This window comes from Vanacampus margaritifer, chromosome 10 (genome assembly GCF_051991255.1).
Source record: "Vanacampus margaritifer isolate UIUO_Vmar chromosome 10, RoL_Vmar_1.0, whole genome shotgun sequence".
Lineage (NCBI taxonomy): Eukaryota > Metazoa > Chordata > Actinopteri > Syngnathiformes > Syngnathidae > Vanacampus > Vanacampus margaritifer.
The window spans coordinates 27,359,719-27,372,308 of record NC_135441.1 but is presented as its reverse complement, the minus strand read 5'-3'; the positions used below and the strand labels follow the sequence as shown (position 1 = coordinate 27,372,308).

Below are 12,590 nucleotides of genomic sequence, written 5' to 3'. Positions count from 1 at the left end.
GATTAAATGTGTGAAAAGAAATTCATTTTCGAGTAATTGCAGTACCTCCGAAAAAGGTTTGTAATTGCCTATACATGCCACAAGATGGCGCAAAGCATCAGTTTCTATTTGACGCCTAATCTTACGGCCTGTCGAAATGAAGCTCCTCCCCCTCAGTTAACATAAATGCTTGGCAAGACGCCATCAGACGACACCAAATAAATATTTTTATGTTAGACATGGATTTGGCCTGAGAACAAAAATGCTGAATAAAGAATGCACGACTGGAGAAATTTGTGAAATTCTGTATGCCGAATTTGGCCGTTACATTTTGGCAACTGACAATCACGCCATGTTTTTGTGGTTCAATTCAAATAGAGTAATTCACTCTGTGTAAAGAATCACAAGAAAGGATTTTTTTTTTATTATTATGGACCACTTAAGTTGTGTCGCCCCGTTTGCGGTGGGCCTAAGGTGCCACTAGAGAACCTTGAAAAGGAGTAGTTGGCGGCAAGGAAATGTGCTACTACATTGTTTTAAGATCAGGCCAGGTCGTTAAAAGAATGTCAGACCTTTTGAAGACATCTGCCAACTGTTTTCAAGGGATGCTTGATTCATTTAGCCATTTTCAGCAGCAAAAAGTAAAAAGTTAATATTTCGCCTTTATTGTTCACGTACAATTAATACCTTTAAAAAGACATTTTGCCAATTGCGGTCAACTGAAGATGACATCACGCGTGCTCAGGGAAACCGGTAACGAGCAACTATGGCTCCGTTTGCTAATGTCACACGATCAAACCCAGAAAAAAGGTGAGCCGTGCTCGGTCGTTACCTGAGCTCTGAGCACCTGTGATGTCGTTTTCAGTTGACAGCAAGAGGCAATTTACTGCTGAAAATGTCTTCATGTGTCAAGTGTCCCTTCAAATTGCGGGTGGGAAAATGTTGTGAACGCTCAATGAGGTCTGATTGAAATGACAGGCTTGAAGAAAGAGATCCGATTGGCTGGAAAAGTGTGACGTCGCGCATCCTCGTTTACCTGCCACCTGTTCCGGAAATAGATGACATCTGTGTAATTCTTCTTGATGTCCCACTGGAGGTTTTCAGGACTGTCCCTCTCCTCCAGGTGAACCGTGAAGATTAGCTCCTCGTTTTCCCACTCAGCCTGAAACAGACAAAGAGAGAGAGGGAAGGGGGGGGGGGGGGGGGTGACCCAGAAATAAAAAATAAAACCCCCACCTACTCAAAGCGGGCTTCCAAGGACAAGCTTTCCAAGAGCCTCTGCTGACAAATAACAGGCCCCGCAGGACATTCCAGACTGCCAGTGATATTTAGAACTCACATGAGGGATGCTGACAGCCCAGCGGCCGACGCGCCACATTTCATAAGACAGCTTGAATTCCATCATGTCCTCTTGGACGCTTGTCAGGTAGTTCTCCAGATCGCTGTCCTCCTAATGGAGTTTGGACACAAATCAACAACGAGTCGCTAAATGACTCCCGAGCCGCTCCACTGGAGTGTCCCACATCCGTGTTTCACATCCAAGACAAACAAAAACGTCCTTTCAAGTCCAGCATGCAGAAACGCCAACGTGGACGGACGGGGACGCCTCACCCGGTCGGAGTCGTGCAGGCTGTGCACGGAGCCCTCCCGGCTGCTGGCTTCGTCCTCGTTGGACGCGTCCCCCCGCGCCGCCATGATCCTCATGACCAGCTCCCGCTCCAGCTTTTTCATCTTCTTCTTCTTGGCTTTCTTGCTCTTCATCTTGTCCACAAATTTGGACCAGCCCGCCTTCAACTTGTTGCCTGACAGATTAGAAACCATGCGGACGGACGATGCGAACGTGAGGCATCAAAACAGAAGCAGTAACAAATTCAACTTTGACCTTTGATGGACGCAAGCAACAGCAATAAATGTGTTCCTTCCGATGCATAATAACTTTTGCAATAACACGCCTGATAAATAATCCAACTTGTTCATGATGTGCATACAAATCCATGTCATTAGGACGCTTGTTTGTCCACATTATGTATAAACTTGGGCTGGTGTTGCATAAATATGGACTCGGCTCATTACTAGCGTATCATTATTTGCTTAACTTCACTCGTCGATGCAGTTTGCAACGCGCTGGCGTGACGACGGCAAATAAATGAGTTGACATTAGCTGCTTGGACAAACAAGGGAGAAACTGATTAAAGCGCGAAAGGCCCGCTAGTACAAACGTGTCACAAATAAAGACGACAACACACGGGTACTGATTAAACCAGTCTTGCGTTCAGACTGGAAATAATAATAATAATAATGATGCCATCTGCTCTTCCCGATGTCGCCGCCATCTTCCCGTTTGCAAATGAAATACGCTTTCACTCAAGGCTGGAATGGGAATAAAATTCAACCTTGTCCCGACTTGCCCATCATTCTCATTCAACCATGAAGGTCCACGGATTTGTAGCTAATGGCACAAATTCAATTCAAATGTGTTGAAGTTGAATTTGAGGTCAAATGAAATGACTTGAAGTTGACTTCCTGCGCTTGTCGATGTTTCGATCAACGATTCCAAACCACACGGTAACGTTTCACGGTTGACTGCAATGACCAAGTAGTGAAGACTGTTGACAAATATTCGACTGCCTTGCTTGAAACAAGTCCCGTACTTTTAAGTTAACGAAGCAATATGACCAAGCTTCTTCTCCGTCCGTCCGCATCCTGATATAGTGCACATAACTGCTACTTATTTGTTATCTTTTGTGCATGAGCAACACCAACAAAAATAGTCTATGCTAAACGGTTTGCAATCGCGATTAGCATTAGCATTAGCGCGCTAGCAATTGCCATCCATCCATCCACTTTCTCAACTGCTTATTCCTCACAAGGCTCGCAGGGGTGCTGGAGCCTATCCCAGCTAGCTTCAGGCAGTGGGCGGGGCCACACCCTGAAGCGGTCAATTACCATTTAGGGTTAACAAACACTAACACCATTTCGTGCACACACATCAGAATAAGAGGCAGTGTTGCATTCAAAAAAGATGTTATTTAAATAACGGTAAACTTGAAATCAGTTCTATTTTTCAGTACTCCATCTACTGGCATTTTTTGCCGGCATAAAATAATAATAATAATAATAATTGGATTGTCTTATGCGGTTATCGTCGTAAACGGTCAGCAATGATGAATTTCACTACGGGCACCAATAAATCAAAATCTTTAAAAAAAAATAAATAAATAAAAAAATTTAAACTCTAATCATTTTCAGAGGGGAGAAAGTAGTTCTCTTTTGTTAAGAACACATACCAAAAATGTACAGAAGCATGTCCCAAACATTTGTTCCCTGTAGCGTCCTGCCCAACACAATCCAGGTTGAGCTGTAAATTATAAGCAATTGGCTTGGACAATCGTGTCCAATCGTGTCCAATCAGGTTGCCATCTCACTATATCTTAGCATAACAACTGCTGGCATGTCAAGATTTAATCAACCGTAATGAAAAATACGACTTCAATAGCTGCAAAAATCCTTTTCAATCTGCCTTAGCGCTTTGTGTAATATTCTGTTGTCACTCAGCGTGTCGAAAACTGCCAGTCTCGGCCGGGATACAATTAAAAGCAACAGAGGCGTCATTAAATCACTTCCAGCGGCTCGACGGCAGCATTTGGACCGCAGGATGCCTTTGCAGTAAACAACACGGGCGGCGAAAAGAAATGGATTATTCTGTGCTCACGCCCCAAAACAACGGCGCTTTGGTTACAAAAAGGAGCAACGGAACACAAAGCAAATACGAGTCGTCTCAAGCGCAGATCGTCTGCGCCAGATGGAGACATGCAAGTCGCCGTCAAACACAACAGGAAGCGCTTCAATTATTCATTCAATACTAAAAAAATATTTCCTTTTCGGGTCTGTCGATATCTATGCCAGTTTAGATCTCAAAATAGATGGATGTGGCGCAAGCAAGAAGACTTCAGTCATCGCTTAAGACTTTCTTTTTCTTTTTTAAATTACCACTTGCTCATATTTTCAATTCAAGTAATAATATCAAATGAGAGAATGTCATTTGGTTAGAATTGAAAATGCAGTGGAAATAATTGAATTCAAGAGTTTGGTCCCCCAAAAAATCCAAGGAGGTAAATATTTAGAATCTCTTCATTTGGGAATTTTTGTGTGAAAATGTGATAAATAGTTCTGCACACGTCCTGACTGAGCTTAACATTTTGGAACTGGAATAGTTAGAATCAAACCGGCTGAGCAATGGGAAAGGAGGTAAATATGTCAAATGTCTTTTAATTTAGTTGTTTAGAGAAAAAGAGGCAAAGAAGGTTCCCTACTAAACAGCTCAGAGCATAAAAGTAGCAGCGTTGCAATATTGGAGTAGCAGTTGTGAAGGTTTAAGAATTAACAAGCAACATCTGTGGTGATGTCCATCCATGTCAGTGTTTCCCACACCATGTTAATACTTGGGCGGGCCACCACCCAAGTAGATTTCAAGAAAATTGAATCAAAAATATATATATTTTTAAAAGTGTCGCGATCAGATATACCGCATGTAACATTAGTTCACCGTCACTCACTTGTGGATCATGAGGTTCGAGGAGACGCAAATTGCAGAACTGGGAACGCCCACCCACCCCTGGAGTCCACCCACCCAAGTCGATTTCAAATCTGTGGGAAACTCTGCTACATGCAAATTTCAGTTATCTTGTCTATGCTACTTGCATATGTTCTTATTAAGCTAGCAGACTTTTATATAAAGATGATAAAGTTTAGTTGAACATTTTGACGGCTTAGTTTACAATGTTTAACTTCATTTCAGAGCCGGGTACTTTCGTCTCGTACTGTCGCTTCCCATCGTTGACGACGCCCACCATTTGCAGAGGGCTTCCACACAAGTTCGGGTCACTTGGCGTCATTATGCACTCGTTGAAATGTGAGCATCGTCAACGACGGGAAGCGACGGAAGAGCCTAGCTTGGCTTCTTCTTTTTTTTTTTTTTTCTGGAGAGCTCAGTATTGTTCATTCGGTAATTTTACCGATTTGACATGTCATCATCATTTTTATATATATATTATATATATATATAAAAAAAAAAAATATATATATATATATCTAAAAAAAATATATATATATAAAAATATATATATATATATATATATATATAAAAAATATATATATATATATATATATTTTTTTTTTAATATATATATATATATATATATATATATATATATATATATATTTTTTTTTTTTTTATATATATATATATTTTTTTTATATATAATATATATATATATATATTTTTTTATTTATATATAATATATATATATATATATATATATATATATATATATATATATATATATATATATATATATATATATATATATATATATATAATATATATATATATATATATATATATTGGCTTCTTCTTTTTGATTCACGTTAAGTGTGTCAGCTTTGCAGTAAACATCAGCTAGGCGTGATGAATAAACATATTTGGACATGTCAAATAGCGCTCCAAACGTGAAGCAAACCTTTGCATTTGCTCTTGGTCCTGGTGCTGGTGGATTCTTCCACACCCTCCAAGTTCCTACGACACCAGAGACAAGGCACGGAATGATGACGGCTGCAGGGTCGCAGGGCGGGCGCGTGGGGCGACGGCGGCAACTCACACTTGAGCGCCGTCGCCCTCCTGCGAGGTGAGAGAGGCTCGTTCCGGGTCGGAGGTGCTCAGCTCTTCCGTTGAACCCTTCGCGGAGATGCTGTCAAGCTGGCTCACCACCAGCTGGTTCAGGTTGTCAGGGTCAGACAGCCATGTCACCAACAGGCCCAAACCTGAGGAGGCAGAAGAAAAAAAAAAAACACTCACTTATCAACACTTCACCAGGCACACGTGCACTCTTCAAGTGAGCGCCAACACAACAGAAAATAAGCAAAGAATTTGAACAACCGGTATAACGTTACGTAAGGAACCCCCCCCCCTCCCCCCCACGCTTTAATTGCATTTCGCTTTCACCCCCATTATAACCAGAGATTTCATTAATCCTTTTTTAAAGTGACTAAAATTCATCAAAGTCCTCGGATAAGTATGCCGGCTAATTACAACTGATATAAACAGCATTCACGTCGGAGAAAATTGCCATGTGATCTTGCCAACTCAATTAGAACGGCATATGAATAAAATGTTTCATCGATACTTGTTTGGGTGCGAGCCAACAGAAATAGAAGCAGCCTGCACTTGGCCGATAATTCTTTAATTATGGCCATAATAGGCATTTAGTGTAAATGCAGTGCAATATCACAAACTTGCAAAAGATTCAAAAATGTTGTTTCAAAAGGCAAAGCCCTAAAGGGGATTATAAATCTGCACACACTCTTCTTCTTAAAAAAAAATTAAATAAAGTAAGCGGGTACAGTGTGTGATGCTGCTGTTAACAGAAATGGGGAAAAAAGAAGGACGCTTGTCCAAGTTTGTTGTCCTGGAATCTGGAACGCTTGCTTACCCTTTAACGCAACAATCTCACTCAAGGCGCATCGGGCGAGTTGCGGGCCCCACAGGTGCTCGGGCAGCAGGTTTCGCACCAGAGCGTCAGAGAGCTCGCGGAGCAACGCCATCTCCTCGGAGCGGCAGCTCAACAAAATCTCTCTGACGACAAGAAAAACAAGAGCACGGGGGGGTGGGGGGAAACATCCCGGGATTAATACGTGGCCCGCGATGCTATTTATCACCGCAGAGGTGAAAAATCACATGTGCTAAATCGTCAAGTTGCCACATTTTAAACATCTTTTTGCAGGAAAAAAAAAAAACAGCTATCACTGCAGGTAAAATCCAATAAAGCGCGGTAAATTATTCATGGGCGGTAAAACATCCGGAGGTATTTATAGGCACGTTATTGAGAGCAAAGAGCAGCTGAGGCAGCAATAATTGGAGGAGTTAGTTTTTCTTCTTTTGACTCAAATAATGCACAGCGCCGCCTCCAGCACGGCAAGCTGCACTTGAATTTTAACCCGACCTTTAGTGAGACAAGACACTTTTTTTTTTGGGACGTTTGACGAAATTTCGCAGCAACAAATAAAAAGGTCACAAAAAAGGTATACATACTAATGAGAGCGCGTCATTGTTCTGCCTGTCACTATACATCGCTGGCATAGATAGAGTAGATAATAGTCTTCGCAGATTCACCCCAATTCATTGAAAATGTTTCATTTCATTTTTTTTTTGGTCATACAAGCCATGTTTTCTGCTCTTGCCACGTAGTTGAACTAGCATTAGCATTAGCCAGTTTTGCTCACTATGGTCATGTCACCGTCATTGTAAAAAGCAACCACAAAGCATGCAGTTGCACAAACAAATTATCTTCAATCAGCTGTTTTTTCTCAACTCATTCACTGGCAGACATTTATCAGTGAAGCGACCCTCTTCGCTCCCGGCTGTTTTACTGGATTTTGACTGATTTTGCAAGACCCACAGAATATTGTGTTTTATTGCTATAAAAACATGGAACCTACCAAAAGAAAGATTAGTCTTTTTTTTTCACCAGAAAAAAAAAAGAAGAATATTTCTAGCCGATTTAGTTTTGCAGCAATTCACATTAGATTATAGCTAAGTTTCATCGTCATTATTCACAAATCTGTTTAAAATTGTGGGGGAAAGAGCTTTTTTGCAACATGGCCCTGGTTGATCTCTTATACTCTGCTGCCAGCTGCTGGCCATTTTTGGAATAACTACCATTGCTTCAACCGTTCTCTTCAGTTGAGAGGCTGCATCAAAGCCTTCTGTATTAGCATAAAAAAAAAACACATAAAAAATGTATAAACATGTTCTATTTTAAATATTACCAGTGTCCCAAAAACATATTTTTTACGTTTTGGGAGCAAATGAGTTAATTAACTTACAATACAGTGAACTCACACGGGCATCAATATTGAACTTGCGACGGGAGGCTGCGTTCACCTGTCGGGCTGCTTGGCGTCGTGCAAGTGCTGCGTGAGAATGCGGAGGGCGCCCACCGCCACCTGGCACACGTCCAAGTCCCGCGTGTGCCGGATGACGCTGTCGATGATCTGGTCGCACTCGCCGTCCAGCGCCCGGCGCAGCGGCTGGCGCTCGCTGGGCTCGGGAACGTCGTACCACGGCAACACCAGCCGAGCGTAGGCGCACTGGAACACTGCGGAGACGCAACACACGCGGAAATTCGAGGGCGAGGCGCAACCATCGCAAAAGGAAAAAAGGAAAATGCTGACATTTCGGAAAGAACTTAAAAAACTCAGGTTGTCTTAATTTCTCTATAGAGCAGGGATGTGATTTGACCAAAGTGAAATTATCTGAAAATTTAGCCGGGGGTCTGGGGGCCGCTGGCACCCAGCTAGGTCCGTTTTCCGTGTTTTTAAGTACTTTCAATGCACTCACATGACAAAGAAATAGACAAAACAACAGCATAAATTTTCAATGTATATTGAACTATCCCATATAAAATGGCAGTTTTAGTCAACTCAAAATCAGTCACATTCAAAAACATTGGACTGCCTTTGCTTTTAAAAACTATCACTGAGAATATCATCATATCTAACTAATGTGATTACTAAGTTAACACATAAATAATGTTGAAGAGTTCAAATTTCATGAACAAATAATTGTATCATGACCAAATGAAAAGTAACTCATATTAGAGCATACCACAAATGTCTTTGTTATAGCAGAAGATGTTATCTGTCGGAGTCATGTGCATACACAATGAAATACTAAAAAAAAAAAAAAATAAATAAATAAATATAAAAAAATCTGATTTTTTTTTTTTGGGGGGGAGATAAAAAAAAAAGCGGAATTCCGCGAATTAGCGGAAAATCACATCCCTGATAAAGAGACTGGAAGTGGATCAAAAAACATATTCTAATACTGGGATCAGTCTGAAAAAAGTTGTATCGAACATCCCTTATCAGGAATATGATACATTTTCTAAATGTATTATTTTTTTTAAACTGTACCCTGCAGTCTTTCAATAGAAAATAAATGGCTGAAGTTTCTTAACATTTCCCTGTAAATCATCTTGTACATGGACAACGTGCGAACAAAAGAACAAACATAATTTTTTAAAGTGTTGTGTTTTTCACGAGTGCACTAATCGTGGTTACAAGCGCCATTATTTCCCCCTCACAGTTACGACATCCTCTGCGGCCGAGTCGCAAAGAGACATTCATCAAAAGTCGGTGAAGCATGCAAAGCAGGCATGTTACTTCCCGTTCGTTCAGGCTTCTTCGCGAAGAGGTTTGAACTTTCTGGAAGGTGGAGTTTGCCCCTTTTCGCTTGCGCGGAAGCCCCAACATGACCGCCTCAAAGTGTGTCAAGTCACAACACAACACCGCATTTGCTGCCATAACACGACTAGAAGGGAACCAACGCGTCATGAAACCACCGCCTTGATTAAAATATTTTGTTATTTGTTCAAACAATGGATGCCAACCACTGAGTAAGCAAATTGGGACAAGATTGTCACTTATTTCACTAACAGATTTTTGGAGTGACCTCGGCTCAACGTTTGGGGAAAAGTGTGAAAGGTGAAAACAGCACGCCCACCATGATGCAGAGATCTTTTGACGTGAGGGTAGCCGCGGCCCAGCGGGAGCCCGGAGTCGTCACCTTGTCCTTCTGCAGTTAAGTCGCTACTTAAGTGCTCATCGAGAGTCTGCTGGGAAACACACAGTCATGACGGCCCAAACCTATTTTGAAATGACACATTATATACTTGAAATTACATATTTCATATCATATAATACATTATTACAAAAAAATTGCTTTTTCAGCCATGTGTGAATGCATTGTGTAAACCTAAAAATCATCTAATCTGCGGGGTGAAAAATGGTGCATTTTTTCCCCCATTATGAGCTAATTTAGCATTTGTTTCTTAATCCGTCTGCAAAGTTGGCAAAGCTACCTTCCAGTGTCCAGCACTTTTTGTATGATTTTATTCAGTTAAGGTAAAAAAAAAATGCATGTGTTTCAAAAAAATATAAACATTGATCCATTAAGAAATGAAGCTCTTGTAACTTATTTACACTATATTACATACAGTGTGAATGTGTGAGTGCATGAATAATGTATCCATTGTAAAGTGTCTTTGTGTGTCTAGGAAAAGCGCTATGCAAATCCGATGCATTATTATTATATTTGTATTTTACGTATACTCAGCACTTCGTTACATGAGGAACAAGTGATCTGCAGATGTAGTTGAGACCCAGATTATGTTTAATACAAAGCACATCCTAATAAACATTATAAACGCTTTCGATGCAAATATTTCAACAAGTTTCATCATGATACCACCATTTGTAGTTCTTTCATTTTGAAATGGGTCCGTTTGACCCGGCTATTACGTTCCAAAAGCATTCCGATCGATATTAGTAACCATTTTAATCAAAGTAAACCATTTTAATTGATGAGAAGTTTCTTAGCAAAAAGATACTTATTTGTAGCTCTTCAACTTCAAATAAGTCAGTTTGGCGCTGGCTATGCTCACTCTTCCAAACGCTTCCCCCGCAAACATTAGTTACAACTTATAGCGAAAAAAACTAACATATGTTCTCTTAAATTTGAAAGTGGGTCATTTTGACCCACAATATAACAGGTAGGTTTAGTACATCACGTGACTGCATCTCTAAATCTCCTTTACTCAAGTATTTATACTCCGTTACTTGCCCTACAGGTAAGTCTAACCGTAAAGTACAACGCGCGGTGTTTGTTGGTTCACCTGGAAAGGGTCGTCGTCGTCGTCGTCGTCGGTTTGCGTGCTGCTCTCCCGGCCGCTGTTAGTCAGCAAAAGCGGCGCGGAAAGACAGAAAAAGAAGAAGCAGACAAAATACTGAGCCAGAGCTCGACCGGAGTCGGTCAAGTACCAAAACAGGCCCAGCGTCACCGCGATGGACACGCGCCATCCAAACATATTTTCCTTGCTCGTCCCGCTCGTCCTTCTCGCCCTTTTCCTCCTCACCGCGCCCTCCTTCGGCCCCGGGTCCCAACATAGAGCGGAGTGCGGGCCGCTGGGCCCGGCAGCATCGCGAAAAACACACGGCGAAGAGACCACCTGGCGAGCCCCAGTCGGAAAAGAGCAAACGGGCGGAGGAGAAACAGCAAAAGTTTGGCGAGCGGGCCACTTGAACACGGCGCTGTGATTGGCTGAGCCCGGCCCGCGTGGCACTTCCAGGCGATGGCGCCCACTACAGACCACTTTGTGTAACTACGGAACATTTTATTAGATAGATAGATAGATAGATAGATAGATAGATAGATAGATAGATAGATAGATAGATAGATAGATAGATAGATAGATAGATAGATAGATAGATAGATAGATTTTCTATTAAAAATAAGGTGAGTATAAAGTTTAGATTCAATTAATTGATCAAATCAACAAAATTCGATAAGTATAATACATCGAAATACGCAATTAACAACACTGTACATCACAGTTTAAAATAACAACAATAGTAGTAAATTAATGGCTTCTGTATATACAGTATGTATACATTTATATATTTAAATGCTTCCATCTGACTTCTCGGTATAATTTAGCGCAAGTGTGCACCACTACAAAACCACAACCAAGATTAAAATAAATACATGAATAAAAATGCCAATTCAACATTTCTTTTAGAGTGCTAATCTTGTGGCTAGCAAGTGTAAACTCTAACCATCCCGATTCGTGTCCTTGAATAATATCATGTGTATAATTTTACATCATTTGTCAAAATAGGTCGATCCGAAGAAGCAACCGCCTCATTTGTAATGAAAACATTTTAGAATTGTATAATTTATGAACACGCTGGCTTTAGATTTGTATCTAATAATCATGTTTGAATGTTTTCCATCCCCTTTTGGCCCATTAAAATGTGTCATCCTAATGTCCGTTTAGAGCTTCTTAAGTAGTTAAGGCAGCCAATTGTGTGTCATTTAGCAGAGGACTAATGTACAACTAGGACTTTCATTCTAAAATACTTTGTAAGAGATCCAATTTCTTCTTATTTTTGCCTCAGGTAAAGTTTGCAGTACTAATTGGCACAAATCGAGCTGTGCGCCATGCATGCGTTTTAAAAAATATCTTAAAGGTGCCAGGAGGAAAAAATCACTAAATTACTTGTAAGAAGTTCTGTGAGCATTTATGATGGATTGGTCTCAAATTGGATTGGGCTGATGTTCGCCAGCTACAGAAAGACGTTTGAGAATTAATTCCATATCTTTCATATCCACCTTAATGTACTACAGGATGCTCTGTTCGCTAGTAAGACGTTTTCAGCACATGTAGACAAAACTAAGGGGAAACTCGTAGTGGAATTTAAAAAAGAAAATTACCAGTGGAAAAAAAAAAGTTATTCCATTAGTACGCTGAATTGTTTTACTAGTGAAGACAAAGGAGAAGCTACTAGTGCAAATATTCTTAAAAACTCGATGACTGTTGTAATACCAAGACTGACCTGTGGGAGGCAGCATGCTGCCACAGGGCATCCAAAAATCGTTTAAAATAATCTCATAATTGTTATAATCGGATGAGATGGGCCATCAGATTAAATTGACATGGCAACACAATAGAGTCTGAAATCTGATTGGACAAAAAACAAACATCTATAGCCAAGAG

The 12,590-nt window shown here is 40.6% G+C and overlaps 1 protein-coding gene across 1 annotated transcript in view; it reads right to left on the bottom strand.

Moving 5' to 3' along the window:
• LOC144059654 (uncharacterized) overlaps nucleotides 1–11,103 on the bottom strand; it is an 18,038-nt gene extending 6,935 nt beyond the window's left edge. Inside the window, exons 1-9 of the mRNA XM_077578896.1 lie at nucleotides 10,710–11,103; nucleotides 9,539–9,647; nucleotides 7,919–8,132; nucleotides 6,468–6,610; nucleotides 5,637–5,799; nucleotides 5,499–5,554; nucleotides 1,591–1,781; nucleotides 1,319–1,429; nucleotides 1,016–1,141 (exon numbers count right to left, since the gene is read on the bottom strand). Coding sequence (XP_077435022.1) covers nucleotides 1,016–1,141; nucleotides 1,319–1,429; nucleotides 1,591–1,781; nucleotides 5,499–5,554; nucleotides 5,637–5,799; nucleotides 6,468–6,610; nucleotides 7,919–8,132; nucleotides 9,539–9,647; nucleotides 10,710–10,901 — 1,305 coding nt within the window. The 5' untranslated portion in view covers nucleotides 10,902–11,103. The remainder of the gene's footprint in view (nucleotides 1–1,015; nucleotides 1,142–1,318; nucleotides 1,430–1,590; nucleotides 1,782–5,498; nucleotides 5,555–5,636; nucleotides 5,800–6,467; nucleotides 6,611–7,918; nucleotides 8,133–9,538; nucleotides 9,648–10,709) is intronic.
• Between the last annotated feature and the right edge of the window lie 1,487 nt (nucleotides 11,104–12,590).